The 18,773-nt window shown below is 38.9% G+C and overlaps 1 protein-coding gene across 1 annotated transcript; it reads right to left on the reverse strand.

The window, feature by feature from the left end:
• Positions 1-316: 316 nt before the first annotated feature.
• On the reverse strand, positions 317-5,508 carry LOC131256543 (G-type lectin S-receptor-like serine/threonine-protein kinase SD2-5). The gene is made up of 2 exons (XM_058257397.1): positions 5,239-5,508; positions 317-3,464 (listed from the first exon to the last, which is right to left on the reverse strand). Exon 2 carries the CDS (start codon positions 3,442-3,444, stop codon positions 988-990), a length of 2,457 nt encoding a protein of 818 aa, XP_058113380.1. The 5' UTR covers positions 3,445-3,464; positions 5,239-5,508; the 3' UTR covers positions 317-987.
• Positions 5,509-18,773: the final 13,265 nt, after the last annotated feature.

Consider the following 18,773-nt stretch of genomic DNA (forward strand, 5'->3'; position numbering starts at 1 on the left):
AGTTTGACTTTGACCAGGTGAGTCACTCGGGCTGAGTCACTACAAGTTGCATCAAGTTGACTGAGTCATTGTTCTGACTTGATGAATATTGTCGAATCGACTAGAGTCAATCGTAGGAGCAAGTTTCATAGTGACTCAAATCAAAATCTTGCCGAGTCAAGTTGAATGGCCGAGTTTCGAGTCAAGTTAGTGAGTTTTAGAACTATGATTTAGTTACAGCATGTTTCAATAAAAGGCTTGACCCATTCAAACAAAAATGGACTTGTACTAAGCCGATAGAAAATGAAATATAAATAAGCAGAGACGAAATCAGTCCTGCAAGTAAGTGGCATCTGAATTACTCTATTTTATTTTCAAAAGACTTACAAATTTAGTAAATATGGCACAATGAATCTACAGACTACACAAAATACAGCGAAGCTTGAAGCTTAACACAGAGCTTCGGCAAATGGAATTCATCAACAGCCTCAAAACCTAGACTCAAGATACATTATTATGATGCACACTTAATGGAATATCTTTGAAATATGGCTCCTGCCATACATACGGCAAATGTGTATGGTAATTGAAACCACTTATATGGTGGGCCACTGCATGGATGGCCAATAGCCCGAGAAGTGATTGGACAATCCTGAGCATCCAATCCCTTCAAGTTCTGACTGTTGAATGCGGACACCTGATTATTCTTTTGCTCAAACTCGATGTTCAGATCGCTTCCATTGTTAGACTGCCTTGCTTTCAGCAAATGGCATGTCCACGTGATGGCCCACAAAATCAACAGTCTGAATTGTGCCATTCATGCATTAAGTGTATGGTAGAGATGTTCTGGTGCACTTCATGGAACTGCATGAAGTGCATGCATCATACTTTTATCTTGAGCAACTATCCCGGTATAGACAGATTAAAAAAACAAGAAAAGAAAAGAGAAATTACAACCTCTGGAAAGCAGCTCTTCCGATCATCTCTGATACTGAATGGGTACCTTCGTTACCTTGGCCCAGATAACCTCACAGCTGAAAGATCACTGTTGCAGTCCGATGGTCCCGAAGAAGTGCCCTCTTCGCTGACTGATTTCAAGAAATTTGAGTATAGCCGGAAACCAAGTTGAGAAGAAGTAGGGGGCTGAGGTACATCTGAAAGGCCTTCGAGCATTTGAACTACTCTAGTCATTGACGGTCTCAAATGCATGTCTTCCTGGATACACCACAAAGCGACCTTGATCGCAATTGAAACTCGTTCATCTAGTTCATCAAACCGTAGCCTCGCATCAAGGATTTCCTTCAATTTTCCTTCCTCCATCTTCTTGAAAACATAAGACGGAAAATGGGCTTTCTCCGAACTCTCTGCTGGATCGAAATTCTTCCTTCCCCCAATGATTTCTAGCAACACCATGCCAAAACTGTATACATCACTCTTCTCTGATATAGCGTAGTTTGTGATCCACTCTGGCGCAAGGTACCCCCTCGTGCCCCTGAGTGTCGTGAACACGTGACTTTGTTCTCGGGTCATCAATTTTGCAAGCCCAAAATCAGAGACCTTCGCTAAGTAATTATCATCTAGAAGCACATTCTCAGGCTTTATGTCACAGTGGACTATTTTCACACTGCAGTCTTCATGAAGATACGCCAACCCTTTCGCAGTTGCCAAAGCTATATTGAATCTCTTGTCCCAGTCTAATAGAGACCCGCCTCGGTTATTCTGAAAAATCCATCTATCCAAAGAACCATTCGCCATGTATTCGTATGCAAGGAGCCGGTGGCTGCCCTCTGCACAGAAGCCACGGAGTCTGACCAGATGGATGTGGTGGATGCTGCCTATGATACTAACTTCAGCTCGGAACTCTTTCTTCCCCTGTCCAATTCCCTCCAGTTGCTTCACAGCGACTTGGCTACCATCTGGAAGCATGCCCTGATAGACTGAGCCAAACCCACCCTGACCAAGTTTCACGGAGAAGTTATTGGTAGCTGTTTCGAGGTCTTTGTAACTGAAACGGATGGGCATGCCGGAGAGATTCTCCAAGAAGTTATCCTCTTCGGAGGAACCTTGTGGCGGTTCAGGTACTTTCTTTTTCCGTAGGCATCGAAATGCCAGATAGATTAAAGTAACAATCACCAGTACAGTCGCCAGAGCTATGATCACAACGAACGGGAATCGTTTCTTGCCACTGCTTCCTTGATCACTGGGATTTGACCCACTGTCACTATTTCTTGGGACCTTAATATATGAAATGTAGCTGGGCGAGTTGTTGCCTGACTGTTGCAAGCTTCCTATATGATCGAACAAAAAACACTTTCCCGCTTTTTCATCGAAGAACAAAGCAATGCATGAGCAGTTACCTCTGCATGAATCTTTGCAACCTGTAAGATCAGCTTTGGCAACGGGCGAAATGAAATTGAGAGCAAAGTAACTAAGCCCATCTTCAATATTCACAAGATCCACCGTGCTGCAAGGAGAAATGATACCTGGATTGCAATTCGGCCCCGAGTTGAGGGCTGAAGGACACCGGCAGCGGTTATTACTGTAACATATAGAATATGGCCCACAGGACTCAGGCGTTTGGCATGAATCTTGAGGAATCTTCATCTGTTCTGCATCACCCGATATTCCATTTTGAAGGTTGTAGAACGAGAACAACCCGTCGCTGCCCAAAATGGCAGCCCATGTGATATTTGAAGTGGAAGAAGGCGAGAAAATGAATTGCCACAGTAGAGTTTGATTCCGATCATAGGCCTTCCATGAATTGGAATCTAAAGCTGCCAAATAGATATCACCGCCAACGTTGTTAATGGTTTTCCTGCTCTCCTTCTGCATAGACCAATAAGGCTGTGGGGCTTGGAAGTCCGCATAAAACATCAAATCCCCCGAATTGATTTCAAGATGAAAACTTAAGTTGTAGCTATTGGGATTGCTTATCAGTTTCATTCCCACCGTGAAGTTCTGACCAGATAAAAGGGTGTCAGTAGGATTGTCAAAACTCTGCCAAAGAGGCATGGAATCATTACTGAGCAAGACCAAGTTGCCTGAATTTTGCAACTCCATGGCGGCTCCTTTCCCTGTAGTATTGGTCGACCAAATCACAGTATTTCCAAGTTCCAAGCGGGCATTTCCATCGTTGCCAAACACGAACTTATCAGAATTACTGACAGGAGAGCCTCTGTTGGCGGACCAGACAACTGTTGAACTGCCGACATGCATCACTACCAGCAGAAATGACGTGATATCTGACAAAGGGTTGAATCCAAATGCGAAGTTCTTGTCCTCAGATAACAGAAACAACCCTTGGTTGTCAATCCAATTCATCTGAGACCCTTCGTAAACAGGGGCAATCCGACCAATGCTCTGAGTACTAGCAATACAAGTATCAAAGAGAAGGACTATAAACAAACAAATGGTCCTCGCTCGATGAACAAGACACCAAATATTCATAGCTGCAACGAATCCCATTTCCACCTTCCAGAGTTCACCTAGTGATAAAAATGGTGGAGAAAAAGAAGAACGAAAAAAAAAGAAGGATTAGCTATGACTCAGGAGCCATGCTGCCTATTAAATACATGCTCTGATCCAAAATTCAATTAAATGAATAATTTCCTTTTTTCATAACAAAAAGAAATATTAGAGTAGGAATTACTATAAATAAAAATAATTTTGTATTATTCCTCTTTATCTCCATAAACGACCTGTTTCATCTTAACCCTATTCCACACAAAAGAACCCAAATGGTTGAGAAGGAAAATGCAATAGTGATGTTTAATAGGGCTTCTTCATCTAACAATTCTACATAAAAACATTTAAAATGACCAGGTTATTTCGAAGGGTGAGATCAGTTGGTGGTATTTAATGGTTTTCTACATCTAAACATGCCATATGAAAAACTTTAAAAAGAAGCACGAATTTAGCCGAAATGATATATATTCATCAGTGGAATTTAATGGCTTTTTCTTCATTTAACCATACTATAATAAACTTTAAGAAAAAAAAAAAAAACCAAATTTTAACTGAAAATGCTAAAGTCATCAGTGATATTTCATGGACTTATCCATCGACCCATGCCATAAACGAAACTACTAAAAGAAGCCAAAATTTACTGTCAAGTGCTAATTTCATCTGTGACATTTGATGGTTTTGTTCATCCAACCACACCATTTCAGAAGCTTACAATTACCCAATTTTAGTGCAAATCCCAGATTCATCAGTGCCAGTTAACAGGCTTTCTTCATCTAACCATGCCATACAAAAAGCTCTTAAAGGCCCCAAATTTAGCATAGGATCCCAGATTTATCAGCAGTATTGATGGGTTCTCTTCATATAAATTATTCCACAGAACCAATGTAACATATTGCTGAGATTTCAAAATTTTCGAGATATCATTAAAAATCTCAGTTGTTTTAATTTTTCACGAAATTATTGCGATTTTAACATTAAAATATTTAGAGGCCGACATAATTCAGTTTATAGTTTTATATCATTTTTAAAACTATTTGATAATATATATATATATATATATATATATATATATATATATATATATATATATATATATATATATATATATATATGTTTTAGAATTTTAGTTTTGGTAAGATTTTCCCAAGATAGTATCATGAGAAAAACGTCAAATCTGAAAATCTCCCAAGAAATTCGAAGGCCAAGAAATTGCCGAGAATGGTGTTCGTCACTATGCAAACAAATTCAGCGGAAAATTTTAGATTAGTCAATGATATTCGGCAGGCTTTCTTCATATAACCACACCACAGAAAGAGAATTCCAGATTCATTAGACGTTTCATCGCTTATATTAATTGGGTTTCTTCATACAATCATGCCATACAAGAAGCTGAATCCTAACCAAACATAGCTGAGTTTAAAATCCTAAATTCATCAATGACATTAAATGGGTTTTTTCTTCATATAACTATGCCACATAAAAAGATATAGAAAACCCCAAACAAAGCTGAAAATTATAAATTATCTAGTATCTTTTATCAGTAAAATAACTGGGTTTTCTTCATAGAACATGTCATTCAAGAAATAAAAAATAAAAAATCAGCTCTTATGGTTAATGGTTTTTCTTCTTCATATTAAAAAGTTCAGATTCAGGAAAAGGGTCTTTCACTAAGCTATCAACCAATGGTGAAAAAGAAAATCCAGAATTCAAAAGTAATTGTTACAAAATTCGAGTTAAGGAATACTATGAAGTAAGAAAATGAAAGAAAGATAAATGAAAAGAGAGGTGACTCACCTCAAATTCTTCAATCTGATGCAGAAAAAACTAGATTTGAATAGATGGGTATTGATTTCTTTTATGAAAAGAACAGAACGGCTCTTCTAATCTGACTGAGAAAATGAAATCTGTGGATTTTGAAGAGGCAGAGAAATAGTGGAATTAAATGCATGACAGTTTTTCTTGTTATTTTAAATTATTTCTTTGATTTTGTATGGATTTTATTTTTGCGGAGTAGGGTGGGTAAAGAAATTGAATGCTCTTCCTCCCTTTCTGGGAAGAAAGCGAGGGTCGGGAAGCAGAGTCAAAGCCCCGGTCTCTCGTTTACATGGCTGTTCATATGATAAATGGGGCCCACTAGTATCATATTTTGGGACGCAGATTGAATACTGAGTAAATTCTGTGTGGTCCACTATTATGTATGTGTCTTATCCACACCGTCCATCCTTTTTTCCAGATCATTTTAAGTAATGAGCCCAAAATTGAAGTGTGCCCAAAGCTCAAGTGGACCACACTACAGTAAACATAGGGATAACGACGTCCACAGACCTTCCTAGGGCCCATATGTGATCTAAAACTACAGTGGCACAGAAGAAGTTTTTAATTGTCAATCACCACCGTTTCCTTGTGGTATGGTGCACCTTAGATTTGGATATATTGCATTTTGGATCATGTCATGAAATGAGCTGAAAAAACGGATGAATGCGTGAATATATGAAACATAGATCACAGTGGGACCCACCGTCAGGGATCTACGATCCACCGACCTCGCGTCCGTGAAACACGAAAGCGGATTGCCCGCTGGCCCCCTCCAGCGAGACCCTGAGGCACCACTACGTGGCCCAAGCTATGTGGGACTCACTGTGGTATATGTATTTTATCCATACGGTTCATCTGTTTTTTTAAATTATTTTAGGCCATAATATAATGCATGTTTAAAGCTCAAGAGCACCACACATCAGAAAACAGTGGAGCTTGATCACCCACCTTTTAAAACTTATCTGGGCTACATAAGTTTTGGATCAAGCTTTTAAAAAAAATATATAAATTTTTAATAAATCCAAATTTGGGTGGCATTATAAATAGGTTGGATGGCAAATAAAACATCACCGTGTACCCTAGTAAGTTTTCAATCCTCACAATTTTCTATTGTGTGTTTCACTGCTTTCGTCATTTTTTAGCTCATGCCCTAAAATGAGCTGTCAATACTAATGCACGGTTAGATAAAACGTATACACTCAGGGATGGACGTGATGAAGTTGATCACAAATAAAATGGATTTTGGACCGTCAACTAGCGTAACGGGTTAGTGGCTAAAGTAGCTTGTCTTATCCAAAATCATACATGATATGTGGAAGAACTCATTCCAATATGTGATATCGGCATGTTTTGAGGTTCAGGCCTTTGCCGGTCCATTTTAAAAATGAAGGTGTTCAAGACCCGCTCTACATCAGTAGCCTCTTGTTTGTCACCGTGGATTGGAGGGGGTTTTCAATCTCCAAGTTGTTAGGCTGCATAAAGTAACCAGGGGTTTCAAATCTAGGGGGTTTCTTGTCCCCTGATTTACAATTCATGGTGAGAGCTTGGATTACACCTAAAATCATTTCAATAATTGCAGGTGTAACGTATGTGTCACTATACACTGTTATTCTATTGGGCACGTTGCCCACAAATGATGATCAACACTGTCCAAATATTGTCTAACATTGTCCAAACATTGTCCATTTAAATCAATAATAAAAAATCATTGGTTAGTCACTTGGACTTGATCTTGTGCTTGTGGCCCATCTAAGGCTTGAAATTTCATTATTTTTGGGCAAAGCATATATTTTGGCGGGCTTATCACAATCATTGTATTAAAAATTATGTATCTTACTAATTAGAGATATTAAAGTTGATTTAGTAATTAAATTCAAATATCTATAAATACACTATAGATGGGTACTTTTGGATTAAAGTTAATTCACACTCTAGGGTGCCAACCACACAGAAAGGATTGGAAATCCAGGGAGTTTCTAATCCCAGAGGTTTCGAATCCGGTTGGTTACCAATCCATGCTCCTAAACAGGCCCTGAAAGTGTCCGCGATTCACTCTATATCAGAGTCACAGGGAAATCCCTGTAGCACCCGCCACCGGCAACCCGGTGGGCCAACAGTGATGAATGCGGTATGTGACATCCACCTTGTCCACGAGCTGAGAAGTAAGCGGATTGCGTCCGGTGGCTGCCTGGCCTTGCAAAGAGCAAGTAAATTTGTGTGGGACCCAACCGGCTTCCAGCTGAGAAATGTCGTGTTACGATTTGAGTCGCGGCCGATTTAAAATTCAGATGGGCCACACGACAGGGACAGAAAACTTACTGTGGCCACCGTCTATGTACGTATATACTGAAAGATAACAGCTTTATTGAAAAACCATGTTGCTTATACGCTATCCAAAGCGTTCATGAATTCGAGTATCAGAAGAGCTAACAGACATCCGAAACATCAAGTGCGTTGATTTAAGCGTGAATTTACGTTGTTCCCGTTGTGTGGCCCACCTGAGTTTTGGATCGATCTCAATTTTGCTATCTGACGGTGAAGATGAGGTTGTGGAACAGTTCCAGGCATACGACACAGCAATACCTTGCGATGTACCGTAGAAAACAACTTAACGTGTGACGCGGATTGCGTCCTACCCCTACCGATCTCTAACCGAGAATGGGCAGTTATGTGGGCGGGCTCACCGTGATGTATCTGTTTATCCACGCCGTCTATCCCTTCTCTCATGTCATTTTAAGTTATATGAAAAAAAAGAGGTAGATCCACACCACATAATAAACTTTGGTGGTATTAAATGCAAGAGTCATTTTTGGTGGGCCCAGTTGAGCGTTGGATCTGCTTATTTTTGTGTACGTACTTTAAAATGATCTGAGAGAAAGGGATGGACGGCGTGGATAAACAGATACGTCACGGCGGGCCCGCCCACAGAAACGCCCACGCGCGTTCGTTGCTAGAGACGGAGATTAAAGGTGGCAGAAACGCCGTATTACTTTGAGAAAGCGATTGATTTGACCAACTGTTTTGACTAGGTCAGCACGAACTGAGATCTCGAAGGAAACGGATTGGCTACTCCCCTGCCATCAGCCCCGTGGCTGGCGGTCAGTGCTCCGTGAGCTCCACCATGCGTATGTGATTCATCTACTCCCACTCCGTTCATCTATTTTTACATATAACTTTAGGCTTGATTTTAAAAATAAGAGGAATATAAATCTCAGGTTAACCACACCACAGGAAAACAACATTGATGGGATATCCACCATTAAAATCCTCATAAGGCCCAATGTAATGTTTATTTGACATCTAATTTGTTAATTAGGTCATACAGGCCTAAATGATGGAAAAAATGAAAATCATCTTGATCCAAAACTTTTATGACCCCTGAAAGGTTTTTAATGATCAATTCATTCAACACTTTTTCCCTAAATATAGTCCATTGGGATATACCTCATTTTTGTCCTATTTCTTTTTTTTTTTTCCTTTGAGTTAGCTTGTTAGTACGTACACACACTCCATGTTAGCCACCCCGGCTGAGGATTGATACCAGGACCTCAAAGTGTTGAAACGAGGTATCTCCACTCAGTCTGCCAGTTGAGCTACTGATCTGGCGATCATTATTGTCCTTATTCGATAGAATGATATGGAAAAATATATAAAAGGCATGGATGAAACACATACATCATGGTGGGGCTCACAGATCACCGACCACCCACCAAGCTGGTGGCAGGGGGAGTAGCCAATCCGTTTCCAATCTGGAAGCCCACGCGCATGACAACCTAGCAGGTGAATAGGACATCCCAACCACACATCAGGTCGGCCTAACATGTAGATGAGGTGTCCCAAAAACAAGAGTCAATCAACTGACTCCACTCTTCAGTCTTTAGGGCCATCTTTGTTTTCACGCATGCATGGCCCATCTACATGGTGGGTCCAGATGAAACTCTGTCAGCCCAGCACGTGATAGGACATCCAAGCCACATATCAGCGCGCCCCTAACATGTAGACAAGGTGTCCAAAAAACAAAGTGCAGATTACGCACTGAGTGGTAGCGTTCTCAATAAACTCTGTGGGGTCCACCTTATTGTATGTCTTTTCCAGGTTATCTATATGTATTTCCAGCTCTTTTATGGGATAAGCCCAAAATTAAAGTATATCCAAAGTTAAGTGGACCACACAATAGAAGGTCTTTGAGTAAAGGAAAAACACAAATATCAGCTTGATCTAAAACTCATGTCCCCCAAAGAAGTTTTCAATGGTAAGAGTTCAATTCCCATTGTTTTTTGTGGTGTGGTCCACTTGAGCTTTGGATATACTTCAATTGTAAGAATATGCCCTCAAATGAGCTCATAAAATGGATGGATGGCATGGATAAGACACACACATCACGGTGGGCACACACAGTTTATTCATTAAGCTATAGCTTACAGAGTAGGCAATCCGCCTCCCAAAAACAAGGCAGGTCAACTGACTCAACTCTTCACGCGAGCCACACGTGTGCAGTCTGGACCACCGGTAATCATTTTTGAACCATTTTGTTTTCACGCATGTACGGGCCCATTTACATGGTGGGTCCACGTGTGAATACCTCTCAGATGAATGGGCTGTGGGTGTAGCAATGTTTTATATAAAGGGATGTTCGGCCCCCTTGAATCTTGAATTCTGGATTTTGAGCCGTTGGAAATTCAAATCTAAGATTTATAAAAGTGGGATCTTTTGGCACACCTGAAAATCCTAAATTTCAGTGCAGGTAGTTCAAATTTTAGAATTTTATTCCATTTTTCAATTCCAGCAGTAAAAGTGTAATCTTTTGGCACTTTTGAAAATTTTAGATTTATGTTTCAAGTACTTTGGCGGCGTAGATTCGAAGGGATGATTGGTGGATGGACTTCTGTGATGTGTTTATATGTCAGTAAGTTCTATAGCCCCATCATGATGTATGTGTTATATCTACATCGTCCTTTCATTTGCCCAGATGGATTTAGATAATGGGAAAAAAAATTGAGACGGATCATAAGCACAAGCAAATCATATCACAAAAAAGCAGTGGGAACAATGATTTTTACAGTTGAAACCTTAATGAGGTTTAATACGATGTTTATTTGTCATCCATCTTGTTCACGGGCTCACATAGATTTGAATGGAGGGAAAAAAACAAATATTAGATTAGTCCAAACCTTTCGTGGGCCTAAGACGTTTGACCACCCTGCCAAACACAAGTGTGGGATTAAAACTTGGGATTAGAAAGTCTATCACATTTAACATTTTCTAATGCCTTGCATTAAACAAGCCTTGTAGGTATTTAAGACGTTTGAGCACCCTACCAAACACAAGTGTGGGATTAAAACTTGGATTAGAAAGTCTATTACATCTAACATTTTCTAATGCCTTGCATTAAACAAGCCTTGTAGGTATTTAAGTGTACTTAGAATTCAAAAGTTATTTGAGAGCATGGATTAAAGGTAATTGAATACACAATTATCATGTGTATTGATATTTTTATATTTTGTTAAGATTCAAAGTGAAATACTTTTTTAATTTTACTCTTTTTAAAGGAAGGAGATTGACATATGTAACAAAGGTGTTATTATGTTTTTAATCCACACTTGGTATACTGATGATACTTAAAACAATTACATTATCGATTACATCACTAAAATCACATCAATAGAATGATCAGAATAATCCAAACATTTGTTGTATAAATCAACAGTTAAAAACAACTAGTGAGACGCTCATTTATAATCCCATGAATATCATTATGTTTTTTTGTCAAAGTAGATATTTCAATGGGCTTATCATAATCATTATGTTAAATATCACATATGTACATTAAATTGATTATTAAAGTTGATTTAGTAATTAAATTCAAATTTCTATAAATATACTATAAAATTTCAATGCATTTTTATTTTGGGATTTCAATGCATTTCCATTACAAGTTGCCAAACATAATTTGGGATTCGAAATCACAATGATTTGTGATTTGGATTACAAAACATTCTAAATACTGACGCGCATTACGCCCTACCCCCGCCAGTCTCTAGAGTTGGGCATCTCGGGACCAATCTAGTGGATCCAATCCGATCCGACCAGATTCGACCCAATTCGCACCGAACCGACGGCATATATCAGTCAGGTTCGAGCACGATCAGGCAGATCCGACCGTTAATTGGATCGGGTTCAGGTCATTGTCAAATCGGACCGCAGTGATCTGAAATCTGATCTGATTGGAACCAAGCTGAACCGATTCGGACCGGACCAGATTTGTTATTAATAGTAATTTACTATTTTACCCTCAGTATACACACACACACACACACACACTTTTACATATTTCATGCTTTTACCATACCCATCTAGCCGTTCCTCTATGGCACACCCGAACCCTAAATCCCCCAAAACCCTACCCGTCCCTCATTACCCGCGCGCGTGGAATTAGCTAGCCCTTCGATGTTCATTATCTGTTTCTATCCTCTAATGGACTCAATTGAGAGAGTTCTACATTTTCAAGGCGTTTCGATCTTACAAGGAAGATGCAGAATTTGAACTTGGAGGTTTCTCCTCACAGAGCTGGTAAATGCAATCCTCTTCTTCTTAGTTCAGTTCTCAGTTGATTTTGGTTTCTGTAATTCTGTCCCACCCACACATGTTAGTGTCCCATTATGTGATTTTGCTAACTTTCGCCCCTGAAGATCTCAGGTAGAACTTTGTGAGAGAGAGGTTAATTTCAGTTCATTGTGTGATGAACCAGTCTTGTTGCATTGCCACTCTACACAATTGGCAGTATACCTGGTCAATCCCTACTGTCTATCAAGTGGGCCTTACTATGTATTGTCCACAGTAAAGAAATGCAGTGCCCCTAATCCCTATCTGTTTCAACTTTGCCCATCAAATGGAGAGTGAAAATAGAAGAAAATGGTCAGTAGTTTACATTCAAGTGGGAAACATCCATGAATCAGGAGGCTAGAATCAAGGTGTCAAAAAAATGGACCGATCCAAACCTTACCCAATCCGATCCGACTCGGTTTTCCTGACCGAGTCGGACTTGGATCGATTCAGGCCAGCATAGGTTAGGGTCGGTTCGAGTCAGATGAGCCGGACTTGGTCCCGGATCGGACCAAGTTTGGGTCATGCCATGTAGAACTCGGATCAAGTCGAGTTGGACCTAAGTCGGTCCGACTCGGTCCGATGCTCAACTCTACCCGTCTTTTGCCGCAGTTCTATAGGCAGGCCCACCGTGATGTATCTATACATCCAAGTCGTCCATCTCTTTTCTCAAATCATTTTAAGTTATTAGCACAAAAAAGAGGCGGATCCAACGCTAAAATAGACGACACCACATATGACTCTTGCATTTAATGGAACTAGCATTTAATGCTTTGTGCATTTAATGCAACCAAACTTATTATTTGGCGTGGTCCACTTGAGCATTGAATCTACCTCATTTTTTATGCTCATGCCCTTAAATGATATGAGAAAATGAATGGACGGCTTGGATGCACATATACATCATGGTGGGCCTGCCCATAGAATTGCCCGTTCAGGTCTAGAGATGGGCGGAGGTAGGACGCGATCCACATCCTCTAAATATAAGCTCCCAAATGAACCAAGCTTGATTTTGAAGTCATCACCAAATGCCATATTACCATCTCCTATTTTTTAGGACAAGTGCCGGTTGTTTGGTTTGGAGTGAAAATTTGGCCTTGAAAATGAAACAAACTCAACCTTGCAATAGGTGGACCTTCTATGATGTACACGTTACATCCATTATATTCTTTCAGTTTTTAAGATCATTTTAGAACATGAGCCCAAAGATAAGGGGATCTAAAGCTCTAGTAGACCACATCACAAAAAATAATGAGGATTAAACGCCTAGCATTGAAAACTTCTTAAGGTTATAAAAGTTTTAGATCTACCTCATTTTTTGGCTCATGCCTTAAAATGATCTAGTAAAATGAATGGACAGCATGGATGCAACACATACATCATGTTAACCTTATAGATTTTACATATGAACAATCCAATCTCATTCCAAAATTTTTATAAGTTAACATCAACCAAACAAATATAAATAAGTCATCATTACTTGCTTACCAACATTTACATGTATATTCAGTTAATCAAACATGCTCTAGGTATTCATATTCATTCACACTATTAAATGGTTTCACTTACATTTGGGTGATGATGACCAAATCATACAAAAGTTAATCTTGGGAGCAATCATTATGCGCCAATCCTACCATTAAGTATTTTCGCTTGCCTTTAGGTGATAATGATTAAATTTTTATAAAATTCAAGTGTATAATCATCACGCAGGGAAAACCACAAGCAAAATTAATAATCATTTGGATATATATATATATATATATATATATATATATAAATTAAAGATTTGATTTGAAATATAAAATTAATAATTCTATTTTTGTAAGGCAACAAAAGTTTGAAATTATCTTATTTTTAGCCAAGATTGTCTTACAATAGACTTAATGCAATGACCATCTTACATTGCACATTAATGCCGTGCTTAAAATATTAGAGAGTAGTTAGTTCATTAACTCATCATCCAATGAACATGCTACAAAAATATTTCCAGAAATCTAAGACCCAAAATTCAGGCTCCCAAACACAATTTATGAAATCTAGCATTTTGAAAATCCATACTAAATAGAATTGAAAATCTAAGATTTCAATTCCATGCTCCGAAACAAGCCCCCGGAATGAGAAAAATCTAAAAAGGAAAGGAGCCTCGGCATGGACGATACATCCAAAATCCGTGTATGTGCCAGCAAGTGGAGATGTACTGTCTTAGACACGTGTGGAATTAGCAAGCCTCGTGTAAGTACGCTTATCAGGAAAAAAAGAAAAAAAAGAAAAAAAAGATGTCATGGGCAGTTGCTCTACCACTTTCAAACCTTTCTTGTATGACACTTAATATCCTTTATCTCTTGAATTTATTTATTTTTCTTCATTAGTGGGCCCCACGAATAAGAGCGCTGATGTCATTTTTTTCCCCACGGCTTTCCTCAACCTTGAATTATAAAATTCTAATTTTTAATCACTAACTAAGGTTGACAGGTAAGGACGCATAAGTCAAGTAGATAGCGTCCATTGCAATGGCCCAATATCAAAATCTGTCTGCGTCCTGACAACACACCTCTTCTTTAATAAATGGAATTGAAGCCATTGAAACGCTTTTGAAAATTTCAACACGATCTCACTTCATAAACAACAACAACAACAACAAATAAGAAAAAATTAAAAAAATAAATGATTTTAACTTTATCTAAGCTTGGAACTGTTGACTTATTCGAAAATCTTTCTAATCCCAAATAGACAATGATGCATTTCTCTCGCTTGTTTTGATTTTATTTTATTATTTTTATTATTTTTTTGCATCTGTACTAAGTGGATTATGGAAAGGCTCATTAGAAGTTTTGGTTGATATCTAGCCAGAATTTCAAAATCGACGGAAAATGGTGGCGTGACCTTCTAACGGATGTGGGCGTTACTTTGGCTGATGTGGATGGAATGACTTCATTTGGATGAGATCTAGAATGTCCATCAGGTCGGCCACACTGTATATGGACCAGGGCTGAAAATAAGCCTCATTCAGCTGTCTACATAGTGGGAAACTGTTGGGATGGGAAGTACTATCATTAAAATTATCCAAATTAGATATGGGATTCACTGTTGTGTATGTGTCATTCAATCGACTCATCTAATGCTTCGGTGGGATGGGATTGCATTTGGTCTCATGCAAAATTCGACCAGCATTTGGAAACAACAGATAGGAATGGATCAATCCCAATATCATATAATCTAATGTCAATAGTAGATAACATGGGAATTCAACAACTTCAGTCGGCCCAAGTTGCTGCATGTGTTTGATCCATTCATATACATCTTTTACACGTCGCATTCAAATGTCACGGATGCATACAGGTGGGTGGTATCATCAGTTGTGAGTATGTTGGTTATAATTCCATACTCCACCTAATGCAGGTTTCAACGAGTACTTGTTTTTATCAAAGGAAGAATTTGATCAGACAATCAAAATACCACGGTATTTTCGGACATGCAATTATTGTGCAATTATTGTGCTAATGTAAAAATTTTATAAGATAGATCTTATTGATCAACAGTCTAGATTGTCCCAAGTGTTGGATAGTATAATCGAGAGTACCAACGGACTCCACTCAGTTGTGATACATCTAAAATCATGTAAGGGGTGATGCAAGATATATATAATATTTTAGTTGATCTGAGATTAACAAATTAATTAGTGTGGAGCTTTAGGGAGAGAAGTTTCGATGTGTTTCAAATTCCTCAACCCTTTAGATTATATAAACAGGGTTGAGACCTGATCCTGCATATCGATCACAGTACTTCTCTCATGATGTCTAAGGTGCAAAGATTACGGCATCAAGTCTCATACACTTTCGTATCGTTTAATCTTGCGTACCAAACAAGCCATGATTTTATTACCTTGCCGGTGGTGTGGCCCACCAAGTCTTCTATTTAGTAAATTTTAGAATCCACGGTGAAAATACGACTAGGCACCTAATGGGCCTGATGCATGTTTGTCCGATGCATCGATTGATTAGTAAGCCCTTCAGTTTCAAAATGGACAAAATGAGAAACTTCCAAAAACTTCAATTTCAAAAGGGAAGTCCAGCATGCAACTTGTCGGGTTACCAAAAAATCATCATCTCAGTGCATAGTTGTCAACATGTCATGCATGTATTATGACATCCAATCCATCCAAAAGGTTGGCCATCACGAATATCACATGGCCCATAAATATAGCTAATCCAATCTGATGTAGAGTGGGTCACGAACGCTTTCATGTCCAAGATGGATAAGAGAAGGCCCGATCGGAAGCAGAAGTCATTAAGATCACCAGAACCTTAAAACAGGCATATCTCGCAAACAGGAATGAGTTACTCAACGTACTATATATGATTTTACGTATACCATATATAATTTTAAGGTAAGACAAGCTACTTTAACCCCATGCCGAGTTTGCAAGATTCCATCATATTGTGACGGCTGAATTCCATGTTTTAGAATTTATTATTTATAGTAAGTTATGAATTTTAGAGAGTTTTAGTTATTGTTTAATTCATAAATTTCTTTATATTTCTTTTTGGAGTAGTTATTCTTGAGGAAGACGGTGATTGGCCTGCATCACAATCATCAGGTGGCCCAGATATGTACATTGGATTTTAACTACCGTTGTCTTAGCTTTTTTTGCATGGGTTGTGGATTGGCCTGATTTATGCATTGGATGCTCTTCTAGGTGGGGCCAATCTCTTGGACGATTGGATGTTACACAATTTTGACATGATGATACTTTCGTTTCATGAGAGATCTTTTCCCTTAAAATGCAAACGTGCGAAGGTAATTGTAGGCATACATTAACATACTTTATACACCCAGGTCCATAGCTCATCTGGTAGACTGAGTGGAGATACCTCGTTTCAACACTTGAGGTCTTGGAATCGATCGTGGATAACATGGAGTGTGTCTGCTGGCATGGGTGTGTAAAAAAAAACAAAATAAAAAATAAAAAAAACATATTTTATAACCGTTGTTAGCCCGTAGGGAGAAGGGGTCCTTGCTCTTGCTCTGGCACACTCACGAGTTTCAACACTTGGTCAAGGGTTTGAGTACCCATAGGTGGTTGCATTGGGCCCTACAATGTCTCAAAATTAAGGCATATCTAATCATCGGGTGGACCGTACCATAGAGTCCATGCATGTATTTACCTAATTTTTGTAGTGTTCCACTTTTAATATGATTGGGAATTAGATGTCATATATACGTCATATATGGTCATGGTGGGGCCCAGCTTATTGCACAAATGTGGACCAGATTCTTCTTTTTCAGATTGTCCCACCCCTTGGAATTGATCGGAGATGTCCGTGTGCACCGAACATTGATAGACAATGTGCGCACGCTGACCTTTTCTATAAACTTTGTTTTTTCTTTTCCTTTTTAAATTTCAAGTTAGAAATAAAAATTCATGAATTGAGTTTAACAAAGAGAGGACGACTAATTACGATGCAAGGAATTATACCCACCATCTCATAATAGAGTGGGTCATATTCATGCACATGTTTCGCGCATATGACATGCATGTATGTCAATCAAGACCGTTAAAATTGTAGGTCCATGATTATAGAGTATCTTTCAAACATTACATTAGTTCTTGTTTTTCTTTTCTTTTCCTTTTCCACTATTCAAATAAACATAAGGTGAGGATCTTATATATCCAGTGTCCATCAGATAAATATAAAATCACCACTCAAAATCCAACGGTTAAAATCATCCAAATCATTTAATCTTTTTTATCCTATCCCAAATGGGGCCTACTGCCTGTGCAGTCATGCTTCCACGTACATAGTGCCAGAGCATGATCCACCGTGCTCTTTCAAGATTATGATACTACTCCCGTGATACTTCATTCTCCTCAGTCTACAAATTTCAAAATGACGGTTTTTCTCATTGGTATCTTATGAGACAGAATAAGAAGAGAGGGTGGGAAGGATCATACGTTTGGACGTATGTGAGTTCCTGCACGTTGGAGCTGTGGGGACCCACCGTGATGTTTTTGTGCCATCTAAACCGTCCATCAGATGTACCCCACTATAGTAGCTCAAGAAATGAAAATCAGTCTAATCCAAAATTCAGGTGGGCCACACCATAGAAGACAATGAAGAGCAATTGGGTGGGGGCACCCCATAGAAACCTCCAGATTGTATGTGAGGCCATCATATATGCCATGTATAACGTACCGCACCTGGATGAGGGGACCCAAAATTCAGCCGATTACATAACTCAGGTGGGCCACACAGTACCCCATGAATCTAGAGGTTTTAGGCGAGATTTTAGATTGTTCCGTGGTGTGGACCATGTAAGTTTTTGATCCACCTAATTTCAGTATGTATTCAGAACATGAGATGGAGCACCTGATGCATGGTTTGGATTCTGCACGCACATCACGGTGGGTCCCACAGAAGCTCAAAATACATGGGAACTCACATGTGTTCGGACGTGCGTGAATCATTACATTGCTGATGAAATAGAACTTATCCCAAGATAATAAATAATCACATTGGGTAACATGGAATGTTAGACAGTCCCTAAGAAAGTCTTACAAATATATATTTTCAAATATTTTTTTATAAAGCTGATGAACATTTGGATCTCTCTTCCATTAAAAATACTTGTACAAATGTATTTTATGTACTTGATTTGTCTACCTAAAAAATGCAGGATGGTGGCCTACCACTTGGGTTTTGGGTTGTTTTCAAAACCATAATATATGCATAAAAAGAAATGATACAAGAGGCCATGTGAGGGTTTTTTAATACTGAATGAGCTGTCACATGCTGGCCTTCCTGTGATTATGTGATGCAATTATAACATCATCCCATGTGTTCTATCCTTCCATAGAGAGTCCTTTGCCACGTGGCATCATCTTGGCATGCAATGCTTCACCCAAGGAA

The sequence above is a fragment of the Magnolia sinica genome, chromosome 1, assembly GCF_029962835.1.
Source record: "Magnolia sinica isolate HGM2019 chromosome 1, MsV1, whole genome shotgun sequence".
Taxonomy (NCBI): domain Eukaryota; kingdom Viridiplantae; phylum Streptophyta; class Magnoliopsida; order Magnoliales; family Magnoliaceae; genus Magnolia; species Magnolia sinica.